The sequence below is a fragment of the Chaetodon trifascialis genome, chromosome 4 (genome assembly GCF_039877785.1).
Source record: "Chaetodon trifascialis isolate fChaTrf1 chromosome 4, fChaTrf1.hap1, whole genome shotgun sequence".
Taxonomy (NCBI): Eukaryota; Metazoa; Chordata; class Actinopteri; order Chaetodontiformes; family Chaetodontidae; genus Chaetodon; species Chaetodon trifascialis.
Genome location: NC_092059.1, coordinates 8,961,216 through 8,984,051, shown reverse-complemented (window position 1 = coordinate 8,984,051; position 22,836 = coordinate 8,961,216). Strand labels below are relative to the sequence as shown.

General features: G+C 43.8%; 1 protein-coding gene across 2 annotated transcripts; it reads left to right on the top strand.

Moving 5' to 3' along the window:
* Nucleotides 1–19,843, top strand: dot1l (DOT1-like histone H3K79 methyltransferase). Of its 2 annotated transcripts, none has more exons than XM_070960612.1 (28): nucleotides 1–382; nucleotides 5,319–5,362; nucleotides 5,472–5,546; nucleotides 5,843–5,906; nucleotides 6,228–6,456; nucleotides 6,728–6,822; nucleotides 7,381–7,443; nucleotides 7,567–7,622; nucleotides 7,974–8,053; nucleotides 9,274–9,342; nucleotides 9,437–9,543; nucleotides 10,284–10,325; nucleotides 10,415–10,510; nucleotides 10,676–10,898; nucleotides 11,052–11,165; nucleotides 11,487–11,578; nucleotides 11,784–11,885; nucleotides 12,344–12,481; nucleotides 12,715–12,840; nucleotides 13,156–13,595; nucleotides 13,727–13,817; nucleotides 13,927–14,076; nucleotides 14,300–14,342; nucleotides 14,518–15,134; nucleotides 15,432–15,637; nucleotides 15,926–15,999; nucleotides 16,085–16,777; nucleotides 18,452–19,843. In XM_070960612.1, the coding sequence occupies exons 1-28, from the start codon at nucleotides 302–304 to the stop codon at nucleotides 18,457–18,459; spliced, it is 4,218 nt and encodes a 1,405-aa protein (XP_070816713.1). In that variant the 5' UTR covers nucleotides 1–301; the 3' UTR covers nucleotides 18,460–19,843. The 2 variants fall into 2 exon arrangements, with proteins under 2 accessions (XP_070816713.1, XP_070816712.1); XM_070960611.1 differs by lacking the exon at nucleotides 18,452–19,843 and adding an exon at nucleotides 17,471–18,211.
* Nucleotides 19,844–22,836: the final 2,993 nt, after the last annotated feature.

Genomic DNA, 22,836 nt, shown 5'->3' with positions numbered 1-22,836 from the left:
ATATATATTCATGCCGGGCAAGATGGCGGCGATACGGACGAGGTGTTATTGCCAGTGGACATAAACAGGCATTTTATTCGAAATAGAAAACCGAGGCAGATACATTTTTTCACTTGGCCGTATTGTGTGTGTGTTTGCCGCGCAACGAGCGTCGACGTATTTTTTATTCCACGCGTTTCAACGTTTTTTTCTTACAAAATGTTCACGTTGTAGCTCGCTCGCTAACCGACCAGCTGGCTAACAGAGAGCAGTTACTAGCTAGCTAGCTATCTACCACAGCCAAGCCGCCGTGAAGTGTAGAATGGGAGAAAAGCTGGAGCTCAAGCTCAAATCGCCGGTTGGAGCAGAACCTGCCGGCTATCCGTGGCCATTACCAGTATACGTAAGTGTTACACCTCACAACTCACCGGGTACAGATTTAGGTTTTGTCTTTGTTTTTGTCTTTGTTAGCTAGCTCTTTGCTAACATTGGCTAGCTGAAGGAGCCATGGCACGCTCGTCCGAAGAATCAGGTCATACTGGTCGGGATGGTGACAATTATGGTGAATCAGCCAACAGCGACGACTGATCAGATACTGAGCTTGTTTTTGACCTGTACTAATATTAATGATTCCCGGAATATAATAACAAAGAGACTAAGAAACATTTGAGCACAGTAACGTTAACGTTACTAGATAGCGACAAGTACAACTAACCCAGATATTGACACTCAGTACGGTATTTTGAAATTGAAGCAGCCCTTCACATCCACTATCATGTCAGTTTCACTGTGGCTTAGTTTTTACCCAAAGCGTTTCGGTTGTGATATTCGTGTTCGGACTGAAACACATGTTAGTGGACCAGAAAGAGATTATACCTGACTGTCTCTTCTCGGATCCACCATTTGATTGACACCAGACAACAGCCAGACAGGACATACAGCGATGTAGAGATTATGTACAAGCTCCGTGTGTATGAACTTTGTGAGGTCTGTGCTTGTCGACGCTACGTGCATGTGTATAGCCGCATCGCATTCCTCGAGTGCTTTCTGTGTTTGGCTTTCTCATGACATCCTTATGATTGAGACCAGCTGGTAGTGTTTTGCAGTTTGAACTCTATACGTCCATTCGATCCCCGAACTGTCAGTTTTCAGGGCAGTAATAGTCGTGCTTTCCAAGAAAGAGACTCCTCTTCCCTCAGTTGTATTTCCATGTAGCGTGCTGTCAACACATCAGGGGGTAATTGCAGTCGACTCACTGGGGAGAAACGGAAAGGGAAGCGGTTGCAAGTTTTGTGGGCTTTTCAATGGTGTATACAGTTAACTTAAACTGTGTTTCTCATTTATAGTAATTGCAGTATGACAGTCAGTACTGACTGTAAAAAGCTGACTTTCTGAGAATGTGGTGTCTTTTGGTACATCTTCTCCCCACCCACACTCGCTGTCTGGTAATTGCAGTCATCATTAGTTTATGTATTCCATCATCACAGTAAGAACTGAATGAGTTTCAAGTCAGAGTCAGTTTCTTTTTGATGTAATCAGCCGCTCCTTTCTATTTTGGCTGACAGAGTTGACCCTCCCTTTACACCAGGCCAGAGTCTGATAACACTCACAGTTCCACCCTCCTGAATTTATTGCCTTGTCTATTTTCTTACAGTCTGTAAGGATAAACACAAGAACAAGCATGTCAGGAATTTATACTGTTGACCTGCATGTTTAGCTATTTATACTGGGACTAGCTGTCGTGCACTGAATTAGAAACAGCTGATGGTCCTGCATGTGGAGTTCTGCAATATGGAGCCTATTCATGTGGTGTTGTCCTCCTGTTTTCAAAGGGGAAAGACTTCCTCTCTCTTCTCCCCTCCTCTCATGTCCATATGGTCAACTCAACAGGGAGGAGGATAGAATAGACTACTCCTATTCAGCAGTGTTATATTAATAGATTTCAAAAACACATGCCAGTATTTGTGCTCAAGTGTTTTGTTTTTTCCAGTCACGTTTAATGATGAGTTTTTACCCTTGTAGAACTGCTTGCTGGTAGCAGCAGATCCCACTCCATGTAGATTCATTCTTCACCCCCACAGAGCATTAAGATTGCTTATCTCACCCACAGAGCATGAACACAGTGCTGTCTGTGTTTTGATACACACACAACATGGCTGTTGTACAGGCTGTTGCAGTATCAGGCATGTTACTCTAATCCAGCACTGCGAATGAAGCCAATAAAAATGCTCTGTCTTTCTTTCTTTTGCTTTGTGTTTCTCCCTGTCTCTCACTAAATCCCCACATCTGTGCATCTGTAAATGCTTCCATATGAAGAGCACCTCTGGTGGGGTGCAGCTCTTTGTCCATCTGGTTCTGGGTGTGGGCACTAACCAAACCTACATAGCATTTAAGACACACTCTGCTGCTCAACCGCTAATGAGGGTCTTTGGTTTGGTGCTCACCTGTGTACTTCACCTATTATTTACAAGGCTGAAATTACTGTAGTAAAACCAGTGATGTCTGGGCATAGCGCTGAGATGTTGTTGCAGTGCTGAAATGGAAAAACAAAAGGCAGTTGTCATATTTGAATTTCACTATTATGGCTATTGACAGTTAATGCACAGTGTTTATATGTTGGAAGCAGGCAGGCAGCCAGTGCAGGTCAATTAAATTATAGTGTCATCAACATGTGACTTCAAGATAAACAAATGACCATGTCTAGACAGCTCCTCTGGACACAAAACACCTTTTCACAAATCTTCTCTGTCTGCTTAAAAGACAGTAAAGGTAAGCTACCTTGTTTTAGGGACTGATGCTCTGTTAGTTTGCCACCATGCAAATTAGTTGTGTGTCATGGTAATCAAGAATAGTACAAAACTGAAAGTGGCACGCCTGCCTTAGTCATTTGTTCTCGTGGGTTGCTGAAGTTTACGTAGAGGAGTAGGGTGTAGCGTAAAACCCCTACACCCACGATGCGTCACACTGATGTTAGGAGAGATTGACTGAAGAGGTGTTGTAGAGAGGAGGAGTCGTGCATGCGTCAGTATACCCACAGCGGGGAGAGAGGAGGGTCTCCTGTTCTTTTTGTCTGACTCTCGCTTTCAGACAGTGTTTATTTTTAGCAGCAGCCCTGTGCTGGTGTTGCTGTGTGCCGTCTTTGTGTGAGCAGGTGACCTCCCCCTTTTCAGCATCTCATTCGCTCGCTCACACAGTCTCTTTCATTCCCTCACACACCTTGTATACCTTCCCTATTTAGTGGAACACAGTGTATCAAATGAGTTGTGCTCGTGTATGTTGAAGATTTGTAGCTCATGCTGCTTATTACCAACAAGGCTAGCAGCTAGCTTGAAGATACAGCTGTAACCGGAACATCGTGCTGACAGAAATAGTAGATTTCCTGTGTTATGCATATTTGAGTGTGTGCGCATGCATGTTTGAGCTTTGGCGGAAGTTTGCCTAGTAGTGGCGGGCAGTATTGAGCGGGAAGCCGGGAGCTCCAGGCTGTGAGCTGTTAGCTGCGGTGGCTGTGCCAGGCCTCAAACAGCTGACAAATACCAGGCATCCCCTCCTCTCTCTGGCCCCCTCACTCTCCCTAGTCTGTAGCTCTTCTCGCTTTCACTTTTTTTACTTTACCGTCTGATTTCTCCCCCTCTCTTGCTTTCCCTCTTTTCTTTCCCTCCACCAGAGGCTCTCATTGGCAATGGCTGGAGCAGGAGACTGAAAGTGGGTCAGTGGGTCAGCTCAGGCAACAGGCTCAGGCTGACTGCGCTCCTGGTGTAACTTGAGTCCTATTACACACAGAGCTGCTCAGCGCACTCCTGCAAAGATTACTAACTATAGATTTCTTTGCAGGGGATCAATATGATTTATCTTATTTTATTAAGCTTTTTTTATACACTTGGGTGCATTTTTAATCAGATTAACTTAAATTGGCTTTCTCAAACGGGCTTTGGAATGATTTGATTAAGCTGACTCAAAATGAACTCTTAAAATTGTAATCTTTAATTAACAACCGTTTTCCTGGAAGGTTAGAGATACATAACAGGTAATGATATAAGCACTGTGAGACAGAATAGGATTTATTGCCCGGACACACTCAGTAATTTTGCAGAAATCTGTTGAAGAGATTTACAATTTACATTTAATTTAATTACAAAGAAAGTGCAGTAGAGGTTGTTTCACTACTGGAGCCCAAGCTTGCATTATTGCCACAAAGAGGGAAACATAAAGTACCCTTTCTCTACGTCCGTATCACTTTTAAAGTGTTTGTTTCGTCTCTTTCTGTTCTTCAGATTCAGATTGTGGACTTTTTGTGTCCTTGTAAACTCACTCCATATGTCACAAGAAGTAACAAAGCTTAATTCAAGACGTGTCTCATAAAGCCACCATTCTGCCTATTCTAGATTAAGGCACAGTTTGACTTCTGATTCCTTGGGAAAACTGCTCCAAGACATGACAATGCAGTAATTTAATAGAAAAATTCAAAATTCAAACTGTCTCCAGCTTTGTTATGAAGACTTACAGTCCTGTGAAAATAGAGGCTTATATAATCGACTGCTGCTGTGGGTGAGAGTCCGCCTCATTGAGAGAGTATAGTATGTGTTGTAAACATTGATAGAGTTCCTGTGTAGTCTGAACAGCATCCAGCGACAGAGTGTCTGCAGTGACCGTTATGTCTGCCAGGTGTCAATGAGAGGATGAATCAGACATAATTGTTGTTTTGGTCATTGTATTGTGGCAACATGAAGGTGTAAAGAAGTTATTTTGGCATGCCCGTCCATGTTTTTAATGAATGTAAACTTTACATTTGACTCTGCTCACCGTTGAATAAATGATATGCATAGCCAGGAAATAGTTGTTCAAATACTTTGCCTTATGATTTTCAGTGTTATCATTGTGTATTTATTTATTCTTATTTGGGACATTTCACTTAGCCATGATAGCAGTAGAGTTCATGTAAATGGTACATTAAATTGCTTTACCTCGAACTGCAATAACCATTGAAAGTAGACAGAAGTGCATGGACTCTATTTGTTAATGTTACCGGCATTCTTTATTTTCTGTGTTATGCTACCCTCTTTGTAGAGTTTCTTATATATAAAGGGAAGCTATATATACTGTTTTGGACTTTACACACTCAGTTGCCACTTTATTAAGTTTATTAGGTACGCTTATCTTAAACCATAAATCCTACTGTCACAAAGGCTATAATGTTTAGTTTTTCCGGAGATTGTTTTTGAGAGGTGATGATTAAACTTTATGGGTGCTTTGGAGGCTGTAGTTTGTGGTACTGTTGAATTTAATGGGTTGCACTGAGGGTTTAATATTTTGCCCCCTTCCACCCCCTCTGTTTTTAGGATAAGCACCATGATGCTGCTCATGAAATCATCGAGACCATTCGGTAAGTGTCTCCCCTCTCTCTCTGACTCAAGTCCCACATTCACACAGACAGCAAGTGACTGTGTCAGGTGTCAGATGTAGTGACGATTTTGTGTGTGTGCTTTCTGTAGGTGGGTGTGTGAGGAGATCCCAGACCTCAAACTTGCTATGGAAAACTACGTACTCATTGACTACGATACCAAGAGGTGAGCTGAGGGTCACGTCAAAACCTGTTAGCGTCACCAACACTGAAAAAAACAAACAAACCTGATAACATACTAAAAAGGACTTGTCCAAAATCTTATGGTACATTTTTTTATATAACTTAAGCCCTGTCCATGCCACAAATGACACAAATTTGAGCACAGTATTTTATTTTCAGTTATAATAAGATGAAAATTGTTCTGGGGAAGTCAGTGGTAAAATAGGCATCAGTCTGAGATGTTGGATTTCATCTGGTACAGAATGACAGTATTGATTTTGTGTCTTTTTATTCTCCCAGCTTTGAGAGTATGCAGAGACTTTGTGATAAGTACAACAGGGCCATCGACAGCATTCACCAGCTGGTGAGTTTGTTTGGATGAAGGTGTTTTAGTGCTGTGTAGGTGAAGTGATTGCAGTGAAAACAGTAGCTACTAAAAGTGAACAACAGTGTAACTGAGTACTGTGAGTCTGTTCCAGTGTTCCCTTTGAGTCTGGCCATACGTGACCTAATACTGTCTCACAAGACTAAAGTTCGACATCTATATCTAGAATAAATGTTTTTGCTTCCAGCTTTGGACCAAGATATTTGCACCACTTGATAATATCTACTCTCTAATGCATCGAGCACTTTGCCTTGATATGATTGTTTTTTGTGCCATTAAATTTATAATCCCACCTTATAGTGGAAGGGGACCACCCAGCCTATGAAGCTGAACAAACGTCCTTCCAATGGGCTGCTGAGACACATCCTGCAGCAGGTGTACAACCACTCAGTGACAGACCCGGAGAAGCTGAACAACTATGAGCCCTTCTCCCCTGAGGTGTACGGAGAGACCTCTTTCGACCTGGTGTCTCAGATCATCGACGAGATGGAAATGATGGAAGATGACACCTTTGTTGACCTTGGCAGTGGTTAGTCAGCTGTTATTTTGGGATGTCCAGGTTTCAAAAAGAATCAATCCAACACAGCTTTTTATGTAACACCATGTCTGCCAGAGAGAGAAACAGGAAATAAGCCACTTAGTAGTTTATCACCAGACACTGAATGTGTTTAGAGTTGTAGGAGTAGAACAGGAGGCCAGTGGAGGTGGAAAAAAAGGGTTTTCAATGTAATTGCTAAAAACAAGGTAGCTAACTTTGTCTGTTTGGTCTAAGACGTGAACGTATTGTCTCTTATTTGCAGGAGTGGGGCAGGTAGTGCTGCAGGTTGCAGCAGCAACCAACTGTAAACACTACTACGGTGTAGAGAAAGCCGACATTCCAGCTACCTATGCAGAGGTAACTCCATAAATATTTCACACAGGACCAGGGGGGTATTCCAGAAAGGGAGCTGAGAAAAGCACGAGCGTCTGCATTCAGACAGACACAGTACTGTGATTGCCACTGCAGGCACTTCTGGCAAATATACAGCAGTCTGGCAGAGGAGGTTTTCCAAAGTGGATATTCCGGTTCATGTTTCATGTTCTCATCATTCCCCTGTAGCAACACACCCACACCAGCACTGACCCTTGCCAAGGCGCTATTCTTAGTCAAAATGTGTCCTGACTTCAGTTAATCTAGCCAGCTGCAAATCAACTCAAAGCTCAGTTACTTATCATAATAAAAGACACCAGATTTCAGTCATGCCACTTTCAGAAATGGGGGATTTTCTGTGAATCATGAATGCAACATTCAGAATTTCACTAAAGGGCTCTCGGTAACTCACTAATCCTCCTCTCTGGAACTGCAGAAACGCACATCTTGTGCAATTTTGTTTTCAAATTTTTTTTGTTTATTTGAAAAAATACTTTCATTAACATTTTGTTTGGATATTAATATTCACATTCTGTGTTTCAGACCATGGATAAAGAGTTTAAAAAGTGGATGAAATGGTATGGAAAGAAACACGGGGAGTACACAGTAAGTTGATTCTTAGTGTGGTGTTTAGCTGTAATGCACACTTATTATTTGTGAATATTGGGCGTTCTGCAGATCCACGTGTATTCAGGATGTCCAACCCATACTTTGGTCTATCTCTTTCAGCTGGAGAGGGGTGACTTTCTGTCTGAAGAATGGAAGGAAAGGATCGCCAACACAAGGTGGTGTATCAGACCCGACCGCAGGAGCAATATCTATGCTGAATGTGTGCATGGAAGGATGAGAACAATAAGAAGTGCTGTATATTAGAATGCAACATAATACATGGCATACAACAAAGGAATGGTTCAGCCCTGTAATGAATATTATCATTAGGAAATTTTTTTATTGCTTTTGACACTCTTATATGCATGACGTCTGTATGGAAGATTTAGTGGAAAGTTGTCCGCCCTTGTTGAAAATGTGTCCTCAGTACTGTGTAGTAAAAAAAATGTATTTACCATGAAAGTCAAATTGTGAGAGAGGAATATATTTCGCCAACTGAATTGCTTCTTTCTTTGTCTGTCTTGCAGTATTATTTTTGTGAATAACTTTGCCTTTGGTCCAGAAGTAGATCACCAGCTGAAGGAGCGTTTTGCTAACATGAAGGAAGGTTAGTATTTTTCAGCTAACCGCTAAATGGTTTTTGTGTTGACTGATTGTGGATTAATGCCTAGAGCTACAGTATATTAAGTTCAAAGTACGCACACACACATACACACACACACACACACACACACACACACACACACACACACACACACACACACACACAGAACACACACAGAGAACACACACTCACTTTTTTATCATTCATTCTTTTATCTTTATCAGATAATCAAAATAATCATTAATGAGTGCTCACAGCAGTCAATCATGCATGAATGTAATTCATTGTATTATTTACCGAATTGGCCGGTAGCCAGCGGGCCGTGATGTGACAGCCTTTGAGGCACCATGCTAATGAAATGCATGCTGTTTAAAAATGTGATGCAGCTTTAGGAAGTTATAAAATTCCTCTGCTGTTTGACTGTCGCTCTGCGCTTCAGGCTTAAAACGTGGATGGATTTCCGAATGGAAGATGTTTCCAACATATTTCTGACGATGTGTTCCATCAATCATAAGAGCAGTCAATAAATACAGGGTTGATTTGTGGATATTTATACTGGAAAGTACGTCTACATTTAGGGAGTTGCTTGGAAGCTGACAACATCCCCAACGCTGCTGTTCAATACTTCCACTAACCGAACCTCAGCAAGCTTTTCTTAAACAGAACAGTGAGCTGCAAGTATCAAATGGTAATTCCTTTAGTCCTCACAGTGTGCCTTCTGTTACTTTATCATTAAAAATGTAATTAATTGACTTGTATGGCAGAGCAGTTGGTTGATGAGTCTCAACAAAGTGAGACATTTTATGAGGCCTGATCAAAGGTTGACAAATAAGGCTTTTAGATAGCGGATGCTAATAGCTTTTCCATGTGACACCAGAGCTTTTAGCTTGCGTAGAAAACATTAAGGCCCTGTGTTGGGAGCAGTGGGAGTGATGCCTTAACTCAATGGAAAAAATATCAAGTCAGCTGTTGTCATTTAAACAGTGGTTTATGGTATACAGTCACCACTATGTCATCGCTTGGCACTTGACCTTTGACCTCACAGCCCCACTACTCCGCATGGCTCTCAGTTTTGACTGTTCAGCAAAAAGTGCTGGAAGTGATTGTGTTTGATATCATTGTTATTCCAAAGCGTCTCAGTATGTGTCCACTGTTCTGCATCTAGAATGTATCAGAAGAAAACAACTGATTTTTTTTGTCTGTTGTTTTTTTTTTATTTCCAGGTGGGAAAATCGTATCCTCCAAACCTTTTGCACCTTTAAATTTTAGAATAAACAGTCGAAACTTGAGTGGTAAGTGTCACAGTTAGTGTAAAATTCAGTGTCTCATGCTGCCTTTTGTTGGCGTCTGATATACATCTCCATGCTTTTCCTCTCTGTTCTGCAGATATTGGCACAATAATGCGTGTGGTGGAGCTTTCTCCACTCAGGGGCTCCGTGTCCTGGACTGGAAAGCCAGTGTCCTACTACCTGCATACCATAGACCGCACCATAGTAAGCACTGAAGCTCTTGGTGGAGAGCTCAAATGCAGAGAGTTGAATTTGTATTAGAGGAGAGTTTGACAATCAGTACAAACACTTTAGAGACAAAGAGTAACCTAAACTCGAGAGACAGGCTGCCATAATAACAGCTGGTAGTGTCTTAATGAGTAGTCAGTTCCAGCAGTGAGCAGGGTAGGGCATGCATTACAGAACGCTGATACACAGTATGTGTCACTCTGCTAATTGGTTAAAGTAATCCCTGGTTAGCAGTGGGAATCCCAGCGAGAGAGCAGACAGGCTGCCAAAGTTGTGCTAGTGACCATCTTGTTCTCATGTGAAGCTCATGTGGCTGCTTTCTCCTTGCTCTTCATGATTTGTGACACATTTGTAGCCAAGGGCTGGTGGTGTAACTTCTTAGAATTGTACCACAATAGAAATAGTGTTCCAATATGGATTCGGCTTAATTGTTTTTACAGTTCAGAGGATGTATTTTGGTGGAAAGCAAGAGTAACAGTAAGGGCAACTCAGCCTCAAAGAACTGGCTGTGACAAAGGGTGACTGATCAAAAGCTGTAAATCCTCCCAGGTCTTCATGTTCTCATGTTCAAAGTTGCATTAATGAGAGAGATGTTATCATTTAATGACACAAGAAAGTTAATTTTATCGAGGGTACAGACTGCACAGGGTTGGATTCACAATGACATTAATGAAATCAGGTTCTAATATCAACATTTTCCTTGTCCTGTCTTTCAGCTTGAAAACTATTTTGCTAGTCTCAAAAATCCTAAACTCAGGGTAAGTCATGTTCTTCTTCATCAGTGCATTGACAGCGTCACTGGTATATTTTCGGTATCAATCAATTAAATTGGTTCATCTTTTAACAGGAAGAGCAAGAGGCAGCTAGGCGACGTCAGCAGAAGGATACGAAGGACAGTAAAAGCAATAGCACCACACCCACAAAACCTAAAGAACAAAACAAGGTAGGACATGCACGGATTTAAAAGACTTTATGTGGAGAGACTTTATGAGGTAGATCGAGATTAAATATGAAATCCTTTTGTCTACACTGAGTGCCATTTTGTCACTGAAGTGTTTGTCTCTTGGCTGATACACACCTCAACTCTGTTTGTCCACGTATATTACAGCAGGACTCCTGTGGTGAGGAGGAGCGTCCTAGCTTGGTGACAGTGGTCAAGCCCTCTGCCAAACCCCGAAGAGCCCGACTCCTGTCCAAAGGTCGCAAGTTGAACAACAAGAAACGTGGCCGACCCAAGAAAGCCGCCCCGGCCACTGAGAAGAAAAACAAGAAGAACCAGAGCGCTTTGGATCTGCTGCACGCCAAGACCCTTTCTGCAGCACCCCCTCAGGGTCAGAGGGCACACACGTGTACACACACACACACACACACAGATACAGAGACTATGCTAAATATTACCTTTAGGCGTTATAATAGTACACATTTGCTTTTTCTGAATGGAACATCATGAAAGTTTAACCGAAGTGGGCTTCTTGTGCGTACAGATGCGTACCGGCCACCTCAGAGTCCCTTCTACCAGCTACCTCCGAAGGTCCAGCACTATCCCTCTAGTCAACTGCTGTTGAGCCCGACTCCTCCTGGTCTGCAACAACTGCTAGGTGAGCAGATGAAACCTCAGATTTTTTTTTTTTTTTATATCTGTCATGCTCAAAGTTCTTGTCAAGTCATGCACGTTAGACCACACCTTGATCAAATCTCTAAACAAAACACGGTTCATTGAAATTGGTGGTTTTAGTGTTAGTGTTAGGTTAGCTTCGATACAGTCAAATGGTCTGCAAAGTGTGATGTAACTTTGACTGTTTGCATGTCAGTCTGTCTAATGTCTGAGGTCCATTTCCCCAGCAACGTCACTAATTACATATCCTTTTCCGTTTGCTCTCTTGCTCTTTCTGTGTCCCCAACTTACATCTTTTTTACAGATAACATCAAAGTTCAATACCTCCAGTTTATGGCCCACATGAAGACCCCTCAGTACCGCTCCAACCTGCAGCAGCTTTTAGAGCAGGAGAAGGTGATCAGTAATCAGACATTGCTGATTTGCTACTGCTGCTGTTTTCCTTGAACTTTTTGCTACCATATCATGCCAGCATTTATTAAATGGCATGTATTCAACCACAAGTTATCCACAAAAGAAAATGCTAATTAGCCTGTGATATTTGTTTTGCATTTTTTGCCCAGCCTTTTACCTGTATTCTTGTTTGCCTTTCTGTCTCCAGCAAAAACACAGGGACCTGTCAGGACAGGCAGAGCAGCTCCACTCTGTCTGTCAGTCTCACAAGGACAAGATCAAAGGTCTCTTTCAGACCAAACTAGATGAGGTGGGTGCTGCCACTTTATTGCACAGTAAACAGCTGTAAAGACACAGTCAACAATCTTATCGCACCATTTGCAAATGAACGTGGTTTAAACAGATAGTTAAACACAACTTTCGTGTGAGCGAGGGAGAGCGTATGTGGGGTGTTTTCTTGCCATGTTGTTTTATAGCATTAACTTTACACTAAGCTGCTTTGATTGAAGCTTCAAGTTTGTTTCACCTGTGACACACGTAGCATATCTTGTGGGTATGATCAGATATGGACTATGTTGAAAGCTCTTATTACACCCAGCGGTCGTGTCAGGTTACAGTGATCACACCCTCTGTGCACTTCTGCATTAGTGCTTCAAGGTGAGAACTTCAACCACTGGAGGTCAGCAAAGACAGGGCTTCTCCCTAATGTAAAATAACTCTTGTGTGCTTGTAGCTGATTAATGATGTGTGTCTGTGTGTGCTCATAAGCTGGGAGTGAAAGCCTTGACTGTGGAGGACCTGCTGCAGGCCCAGAAGGAGATATCAGCTCACAACCGTCAGCTGAAAGAACAAACTAAGCAGCTTGAGAGAGACATGGCCTTGCTGAGAGACCACAGTCTGCTACTGGTGAGACCCCTGCGCTTGCTATTTTTTTGTCATTACTACAGCATCACAGTGGTTACACCTGTTGCCATTCCTGCTGCTCTTAACTTGTATAATGGTGGTTGAATCCCGAGTTCAGCTCCAGTTTGTACTGCACAGCCTTGCACTTTAAGCCAATGTTAAATTATATCTCACTTTGCTAGAGCATCCTCCCAGCAAACAGATAATGGCGAGTGCATTTGTTTGTTGTTTTCTAGCTTAAGTCTCGATGTGAGGAGCTGAAGCTCGACTGGGGCTCTCTGTGTCTGGAGAGTTTATTGAAGGAGAAGCAGGCGCTACGCAGACAAATCTCTGAGAAACAGAGGCACTGCTTGGAGCTGCAGGTACACTGTCCACCTCCTCCATTTGCTGGACTCATTTCCAAATTGCTTGCGTCTTTCTTCCACCTCTTGCCTACTCCTCCATACTTGCTGTGTTCTCTGGCCTCCTCTTCCATCCTGCCGCCCCCTTTCATCCGTTCCACTGACTCTATGGAGATAGTCAAAGGAATCAGCCTTGTCACCTTAACTATGAATAACATGTAGCGTTCAGGAACAGTTGATGAATTGCTGTCACAAACACTGTCCCAGACATTTCAGCGTTGTTGAAGAGTGCCTGTTTTTTTTAGTGTAACGGCTCCCCCTGGTGTCTGTTTGTAGATCAGCATTGTGGAGCTGGAGAAAAGTCAAAGGCAGCAGGAGTTGCTTCAGCTCAAATCCTACAGCCCCTGTGATGGTTCTCCATACCGGAAGAGCCTGGAATCACGCTCTTCTGCAGACATGGACTCCTCCAAGCTTGGCTTGTCCTCAGCCCCTGCCCTCAATGGTGTCAGCCCAGAGCTGTCTATCAATGGCACCAGCTCACCCTGTTTTGACCGGACCAACACCAAGGGAGAGCTCCTTTCTCGCTACCTGCCCATCTCTCCAGACCACGAGATCGTACCCGCCACTCCTGATGCCCGGCAGAGGCAGCAAAATTCCTCCTACGCTCTTCCTGATTACACTCGCTTCTCCCCTGCCAAGATTGCCTTGCGAAGGCATCTTAACCAGGACCCCACTGCCTCTGCTCATGTGAGAGGTCCAGGGCTGACTGCACACAGGTTGGCTGGCACTAAAAGCTCTCCATTTTCAATAATAAGCCTTTTCATTTTCATGTTCTCCAACCTGCTCCTTAAGGCAATTGACAGCTAACTGGTTGCAGCTGAATGTGCCTGTTTTTGTTTGTTTTCAGGGAATTGGGTGGTGTTAACTCTCCGCTTGGAGCCAAACAGAACTGCTCCTCTCCCAACTCATGTGATACCCAGAATAAAAGTTCTGAGAGGGTAAATGTTTATTTTTCTTAAGCATACAGTTTTCTGCCTCCCTTACAGCATCTGGCTCTCCCACTCTTCACTTAACACACACTAATTTTCTCTTTGCTCTCTTATACAGGGTGGTAAGGAGAGGAGCCCATCTGTTCAGGGTGATAACAGCATTACAAGCCTTCCAATAAGTATCCCTCTCAGCACTGTCCACCCAAGTAAACTACCAGTCAGCATCCCTCTGGCCAGCGTGGTGCTGCCCAGTCGTGCTGAGAGACTGGTGAGTATGTTCATGACAGTCTACACAACAGTATTACTCTGAAGTACCTCTTTATTAGTGACCTGCTTCAGATGTAATAAATGAAATGTTGAAGTGTTACTTCAGTTTATAGTACTTTCACCCTGATAATTACAGATGTATGCCTTTAAAATCTGAGATTTTTTTTTAATGACGTGTTTCTTTGGATTACATTGTGATATGCTGTCTGCATTCATAATTTCAGAGAAGTACTCCAAGTCCTGTGTCTCAGTCAGGGCAAACCAATGGTAAGTGTTACCCTTCAACCCCTGAATATATTGTTCACAGTGTGTATTCACCATCATTTCCATAGAATGATCTTGAGCTTATTTCACTTAAAAATATAGGTGTTGTATTTTCTTTTTGACTGTCTGTTCCTCCTGTGGTTCCTTAAACACTAACTGTTCTTTGGTCTCTGTTTAGGCTATTCAGGGCTGATGAATGGAGGTCCCCATCCTGAGGACCATAATGGTGCTTCTTCATCACCTTCTCCACACACCAACGCTCTTTTGACGGGACCGATGGGCCGAGGAGGTCCCATCCAGAGCCCCCCACTCAGCACTGGAGGGGTGCTCCAGTATGCAGATGGACCCCCGAGGATTCTTCCAGAAGATGGACAGGATCACCAGGGAGGTGAATCTGACACGGACCCCCAGGACAGTGAACTGCGCAGGAGAATCTTCTTCTCTTCTTCCTCCTCTTCATCCTCGTCTTCCTCTCTGTCAGGCAGTGGAGGCAGTGCGGCCGGAGGATCACGCCTCCACCATCACACCGGCAACTCAGCCAAGCAGGGATACCACAGTAACCATGGAAACCACCACCACCAGTCCCCTGGCACACAGCACACTCACCCACCCACACACACGACATCATCACACTCCTCTCACAGCCTCAGCTCTCAAGAGGGACGTAAGCGGGGGAGAAGGAAGCGCAGCTCCGCGGTGGCTGTCACGGCCAGCGGATCCCCAAAGAGGAGGTCATTCCCCGGGCTCAGCTCCAACAACCACTCCTCAGGATCGCCGCTCAACATTAACTCCATGGTGAGTCATCTAAAGCACCAAGAGAGGAAATTGACAGGAAGCAGATAGGGTATTGATTTTTAAGGTTCCAATTTGTAACATACTGCGATTTAATGAAGCCATGTATTTGAATAATTAGACTCTACAAGCATGTCTCTGGTGTCTGGTGAGTTTAGTCTGTCAACTATGCGTCTTTGGTGCATGTACACCCAGATTTCTCTGAGAATAAAGAACACAATGAGCTTGCTATCACATTATTAAAAACCTGTATTGCCATGTGGAGTTTGGGTGTAATCTGTGTGTCCTTTGGGTCAACAGGTGAACAACATCAACCAGCCTCTGGAGATTTCCGCCATCTCCTCTCCAGAACAGTCAAGCCGAAGCCCGAACGGGCCGGACCTGGATCAGCCTCCCATCTTGAAGAGAGAGCGCCCCCTGGAGCTCAATGGCACAGGTCGTTACTCCTCAGCCCCCAGCTCTGATGATGAGGACTCAGGATACCCTGCAGACAGCTCCAGTTCACGGTAATCTAGTCATTGTCATGTGAAGAGCAACAACACCCTTTTTGCAAGATTACTTTCGTGGTCTCCAATACAGTTGTAGGCTTTTTTCCCTTTTTCTGAAGTCTTCTAGGTTGCTGCTTAATAAACAGGTGACCAGTTACAGCTCATTCTTTGCTTTCTACTCTATTTCAATCTGAAGTTATTGAAAGAAAGTATGACATCATGCCTTTTGATTGGCTCAGCTCTGTTTAGATCGAATTAATATCACCTTTATGTCTGTTTTGATTGTCCATCATTCCTTCTCTCTAGAATTGAAAGAAAAATAGCCACTATATCCTTGGAGAGCAGAGATGGACCTGGTAGACTTGGGGATAGTGAAAGAGGTAAGAAAAGAAGATGTCACTTGTTAAAATATAAACTTAATCTTGAACTTTAGTGTCAGCCTGTCTTCTTTTTTCCCTTTACTAGGCAGGAAATCTGGTAGCAGCAGTGGTAACAGCACAGGCAGTGAGGCCTCCTCTTCATCATTGTCCTCTACTGGCAAATGGAAATCCACCTTTTCACCCATTTCTGACCCCAAGCAACCCAACTCTGACCTTAGACAGGGGGGCTCACCGTTCGGCATGGGGGGCTCGAGCAGGGGCACAGACTCAGATTCTGACCACAAACAGCAGCATCCGCAGGTGAGGAAAGGGAGTGATGGAGAGTCATCCAGCTACGTGACTGCCAACCCCTTCCTCAATCAGGAGCCAGGAACCCGGGGTGGAGGCGGCGGCGGTGGTGGTGGTGGTGTGCAGGGAGGCAGTGGTTCAGACCAACGCCAGGCCCTCCAGAAGCAGAAAGCCCCCCGGGACTGGGAGCTGAAGACAAACAGCAGCCTTGCCAGTCAGAACCTCTTCATATCTGCTGCTGCCAGCAGTGGAGGGGGTATACTGAGTGGAAAGGTGGGAAGCAGTCCTGTAGCAGTGTCCTCTACCACAGGATCAACTGTGGGACAATACCTGGGGTCTCAATTCCCACTTGGAGGGACCTCAGTCTTACAGTCCTTGTTTGGGGCACAGACAGGCGGATCCACGGTGAGTGGGACCCCACGGCTCGTCAACGGACACTCTGCCCTGGGAAGCTTCTCCAGTGCGGGGCTGGCAGGGGGAGCAGCTGGAGGTGAGCATCACTATTAGCAAACTGTTAAAGTTTAACCACGTCTAGAGTGAGGTCATAGTCTTAGCCTGGGGTCATCTTGATAAAGAAAAGTGTGAGTCCAAGGATATGGGCCTGCTAAAAGAGCCAGGTAAGTGGAGGTCCAGCGCTGCTGTCTTTCTGTCCGCCTCGCTGACAGTTTGACCGACTGGCTCTGTGTGCTGCCTCGCTTTGACATGAACTGGCTGCTTGAGTGCTGCAGTTGGAAACACCCTTGGAAAATGTTGCATTTTAGCAGAATGAATACTTCAGAAAAAATCGGAACCAATGATTAGTCTGGAAATCTATGATTTACCCTGGATTATTAATGTGTTATATAACTATTGCATTACATTATCATTTTCTGTGGGTGTATCTGTTGAGTTGTATGTCAGAGTCATTTCACTCGTGAGCAAAAACAACCCAGAAATCTACTAAAACTGTTTATCTGCAGTCCTAAATTGGCCAAACTGATTTGCTTACAGTCACAGTGGACTGACTCTGTTTGCTTTCTGTGTGCTTGTCGAAGACTCGCTTGGCGCTGTGCACAACCTGGCTCAGTCCTTGCTTCTCTCTTTGTCCCCCTCCCTCTCGCTCTCTTTGCCACTTGTATCTGCTCTCTCTTCCCTCTGTCCCCACTCTCTCGCCCTCCCTCCATTTCTGCTGTATGATTTGCAGGTATATTTCACCACGTGGTTCCCACAGTGTCATCCCATCAGTTTGGGGCGACACTGCCCACCTCTGGAGGCCTCAGCTCTCTGCTCAGTCTCTCCTCCTCTTCCTCTACCTCCTCCCAAACCCAGCAGCACACCACTACCCAACCAGCCTCCACTCGCCTGGCCTCCGTGTCCTCACCTCTCCCCCTCTCCCTGTCCCAGGCCCAGCACAGCCGCATCCAGTCGGTCCTGCATAGCCCTTCTCCTCCCACGCTCTCCCTGCCCCCTCCCCCACCCCTGCACAGCGTCCCCTCCTCCTCAGCACCCACGCACTCTGACACCCCGCCATCCTCTCGATCAGACTCCATCCACTCCTCCCGTCTTTCCCACTCCTCTCTCCACCACCAGAGAGCACAGTCATCACTCTCTCTCTCCATCTCCTCCTCCACCTCTGCCTCCTCTGCTTCTGTCTCTGCTGCTGCTGCGACTGCTTCCCTCTCCTCATCCTCCTCTCTGTCAACCACCTCCTCGTCTCGTCCATTCGCAGTGCACTACTCCCCTCGGCTGCCCCCTCCACCACCGGCCAGCAGCTCAGGTGGTGGCGGGAGCATGTGGAGGACTCAGGGCATGCATGGCACCTACACCACCTCCCAGCTCCCTGGCTCCCGACCTAGATAGGGTTTGGGGTTGAGGGAGTATGGGGGAGGGGGGAGGATAGAGAGGGGAAGGGCGAAGGGCAATCAGACGGTGGAAAGAAGGAGAGAATGAGAGAGAGACTGGTAGGGAGTGAGAGACACAGGATACCTGTTTTCCCTGTGCTCCCACAAGCTGTTGTTCTGATTGAACAAGGTAAGTTTGTTCTTAGACTTAAAGTATGAAAAGATGATACGTTTTTATTTTGAAAGTCACAGGATGCAACATATTTCGGCACATTTGCTCATTGCCGTGTGGAACCTGTCAGCCGTAGAATCGCTCATGCTGCCTTTTTCTGTCCTCTTTGCAGGTAATTGATGAAAACTACCTCAACATTAAATAAACTATGCAAATGTCCAGGTGTGGACCAAGGCACTCTCCTCACTCACTGGTGCTTCAAAACGTCTGCACTACCCAACCGCCTCCAAGACCGGCTTCTGTACTGGGATCTCTGACACACACACTTACACACACACAGACACACACACACAGTAACCACCACTATGGTTACCTTGAGCAGATTTCACAGGTACTGGTCATGTTTATGTGTGAGTGTTAAAATGTTGTTACAATATGGAAATCAGTACCGGCTGCTTCCCAGCACTGAACAAGCTGAAATATCCAAGATGTCTGGTTCAACATTAAGGTGCTCAGCAGTATGATGGTGTGCCATTTTGTTTGTCTTAGTCACTATTATAGCAACTAGTGTTCAGCAAAATAATCCGTTTTTATTTTGAACAATAGATAGACTGAAGCACACAGTCCACCTTTCTAAGATGAATGTCATCAGGAGTCACGTTCCCTCCAAAGTTTTCACACGAGTGCATGTGTGTGCACACTCAAACACACACAGACACACACACAGACCAGTTCACTGAACTCTGCTCGGATGTCATGCAGTCTGCTTCTCTGCATGCGTGCTCTCTTATCTCTGTTTTCTTCCATCAGTGAAATTCAATATTTCTTGCAACATAACAGAATATGAAACGAGATGAGGAACCTTTGCTCTAACTTCACACTGGATAGTAATAGAGATGCACTGATACTGATATCCGATATCGGTCCAATACTGACTCAAATAGCTGGATGGGGTATCGGTGGCAGTGGACCGATCTGATAGCGGATACCATTATTTTAACAAATAACATCAGTACATTTATATCTGTGTATTTATTTGTTCCATTTTGTTTGACAAAGTTAGGAAAGCAATGTTTAAACCAAGCCTGATGTTGCCTTATACATAAGAGAACCATCCCAGTCTCTTGCACACAGGGAGGCATACAGCTTATTAAACACTGGTATCGGATTGGATCTCGGTGTGGGCCGATACCCAAAGCCCATGTGTTGGTATCAGGACTGAAAAAGTCAGATCGGTGCATCCCTACATAGTGAGATATAGTTACTCATGTAGCAGAAGGTGTACTGGCTGGTTTATTGACACCCCTTAAATTTCAGTTATGGTCATGATTTGCAGTATATTCATATTTATTTTAAAAATGTGGCTACTTACTGTTAAGCAAAGTGGTACAAAAATGATGAAATTGCTGTTCCGGCGGCCATAAATAACTAATACTTCCTTTCTTTGTTACTAACTAGAGAGTTCCTGTTCTGAGTGATTAAAAGATTTCTTCAGGTGTCATTCAGTGTTTCTCTTCTAACATCAGCTGTTTAACATATCAATTAAATTATGTTTGTTCACTTCAAAAATGAGCTTTTTTGGTATTTTGTGACAATAATCAGGCATATTCAGCTTTCATTGTGAATGAATGAACTGGACATAATGAAGCGTATGTTTTGAAGTCCGAACACAATGTTCTGATTTCAGCCTAATTATGAATATATTGTGAATTAGCAGCATTTGAAGGGGTGCCAGTAATGCTGAGCAGAGCCAGGTACATTTTCATTTTTTAGGAAGACCCCATGAAATTCATTTAATGAGATGGTGCTCTGTGTAGACATTAGTCACGAGTAGACCCAGTGCTGTCAAAGAGTTGTGACGACACTGTTTAGTGCTTTAGTGAAGCTGAATCCAGACGTACCAGAAACACAGTAAGACTCAACTAATTTCTATGTTTATTAACATTTTCTTCAGTCAATTGGGTGAATCACACTACCACGTGGGACAGCAGCAGAAATACAGCAGGAATTTTTAACTCTTCTTAAGCTAAACTTATTCGTATTTATCTCTGCTGTTGGGAAATGCAGGTTTAAGCAACTGTTTAGGACTCGTGGACACACGTATGTGGAATTATACTGCGTTAAGTTCACGCACACGCACACGTACACACACTCATGCATGCAAATCCTCACACACTGACAAAACCATTAACCATAACCACAACATACTACTGGACGCTCTTCACACCTTTTTGCTTTTTTTTTTTTTTTAATTTTAAATTGTGTCATTTGTTTTTGTAAACAATGTTTGTACTGTGAATGTGATTCATTCTCCGACTGTATAGTTGTGTATAATTTAGATTATTATATTTATGCCGTCAGTCTCAAATTTGCCTTGGTATTTGTTTTTCTTTTGTTTTTTCCTTTTTTTTTTGTAATCCTGAAATGTGTTGACATTGTAGAATGCAACAGTGTGTGTACTTGACTCACAGTCTGAAAACAATGGTGCTACATTTGGACTGTACCTGATCTTATTTATTCTGTAGTGAAAACGTCAAAAACAAATCGAATACTTGGTGCTGTACACAGGGACATTTGTAAAGCCTTTTTTTGGCATTTCCTTTCTCATATTTAATATGCTATTGTCTGGTTCTTTGAATGCCTAGTGTACAACTGTAGACACCACCTTTTAGATAAAACTACTCTGCAACAGCTGGCTCAGAGTCAACAGGTGTGAGGACCTCTGCTCGTGCTTCTCATGCCACACTTTTTAACGTATGTCAGCTCGCTTTGCTCTCAAGAGCGAGCTGCTTATCTGTCAGTGAACAAGACACACTGTTTTTGTACATAACTTTTGTTTTTCCTTGTTTGTCTCCCTCATAAACAGAAAGGTATATAAGAAATGTATCTATATACAGTCTATATATATATGAGTATATATATTATATATATATATAAGTGAATAGGGGTGTTTTGGTGCTGCATTGTGACCTTAAACTCAACCTGTTAAACAGGAGGCTTGAAGCCAAGGAGAGTGAAGCATTGCCACACAGACGGTGCCTAACAACATGGTGACACAACCGCACCTGAATCCTTTACACACACACACACACACACACACACGCACGCACACACACCACAGAACTAGAAACTCCGAAGCTGTGTGTTTTTAAAACAACGGTGCTGTGGCTTGAACTCAGCTAGATTCCAGCTCTAGAACTGTCCTCACTTTTCTCTGACGTTTCTTTCTTTGTGTGTCTTTGCCGACCCAGATTCTGCAGGAAAAAATGGTGCTTCTGTTTCCGCACGATAGCAATTCAGATTTTACAAACAAGATCTTGACTGGTGCATACTAAACCACGCGTCAACCTCTTACACACACTGTCTGTCTTACTGTCAAGGCCCTTCCTTGTAATGTGAGCGTATTGTGTAATTGCAGAGATGTGCTGATGTAAAACACTTGTGTTAGGGTGTATGTGTGCATCACTTGTTTAGGAGTGAGAGCAGCCAAGCTTCCTTTTCCTCATAGTGGGATTACACTTAAGATCAGTTTGTGTGTGTGCGTGTGTGCTTTTTTTTCCACTTGCCAGTGCATATGTAAGGGAAATTAGACTAATAATGAAAGCTTTATTGTAAACTCCTGTCCTGTGCACTCACTCTGTAAACACAAATACATTTCTCACCTGCGAGTGGAGAGAAGAAAGTCGTTTTAGAACATAATTAGAGACTATAGTCAATTTGTTACCAGCACTGAGAGGTCTTTTGTAATTATTGTTGATGCTGTTTTGATTTTCTTATTCTTGGTGTTTGATACAATTGCAGTTACATGTTATGCTTTTAATGGTGTCTTCAGATTCCTGTCAGTTTTTAATACTACTAGTCAGACAGACAGCACGGTGCTCTCCTTCACTTAAAACAAGGAAATTGCAGCTATTGATAAATACTACTCTTTTCCTGTTGTGCTGCAGGGTTTTATGGTTTAATAATCGTCAACACGAGCTTGCCTGGCGGCTTTCTTGCGGTCCAGTCTAACCTACGGAGGTTTCTCTGATCTGGAGGGGCGGTGCGGTGTATGTTCACGTGAGAATAGTTTGTGGCAACGGCAACGATTACGTTCATTACAGATTTCAACCAGTTTTGTAGCTACTTGTACAATCAGTCACAGGGGTGAGGTGCTGTTTTTCAAGTCCTTTGGTGCATGAGCATGATTTGAATTAAAGCTTCTATGCAGTTCTCCAGCATTCTCCATCCGTGAGAGCGTTGCAGTCGAGGCCGTTTACTCGAAATCCTGCCAAAGGTCGTAACTCAGGAACTTCCCAGATTGCTTGAAATCATGTAATGATGTAAAGAATTTTCTTTAAACTACTGCATGTCACGAACATATTCAGCATCTTGTGGTATGACGAAGTCCCTCTCTAACCCGACTCAGGACCAGGACAACCCCTCAGCAAGTGTATTTTAAGGTAAAATTTGCCCGCTGTCTCGTCAGACGTCCTCAGATTCATTCTCACTGTCTCATACATCCAGCCTCTCCGGTGAAATCCAGCTTTATGAAGCTTTATGAGTCGGTCTGATCTC

Excerpts from the sequence above, each read along its gene's own strand:
- dot1l (XM_070960611.1), top strand. The coding sequence starts at position 302 with ATGGGAGAAAAGCTGGAGCTCAAGCTCAAATCGCCGGTTGGAGCAGAA. Across the intron at positions 14,077-14,299 it reads CCAGTCGTGCTGAGAGACTG|AGAAGTACTCCAAGTCCTGT; the intron begins GTGAGTATGTTC and ends TCATAATTTCAG. Across the intron at positions 15,135-15,431 it reads CGCTCAACATTAACTCCATG|GTGAACAACATCAACCAGCC; the intron begins GTGAGTCATCTA and ends TTGGGTCAACAG.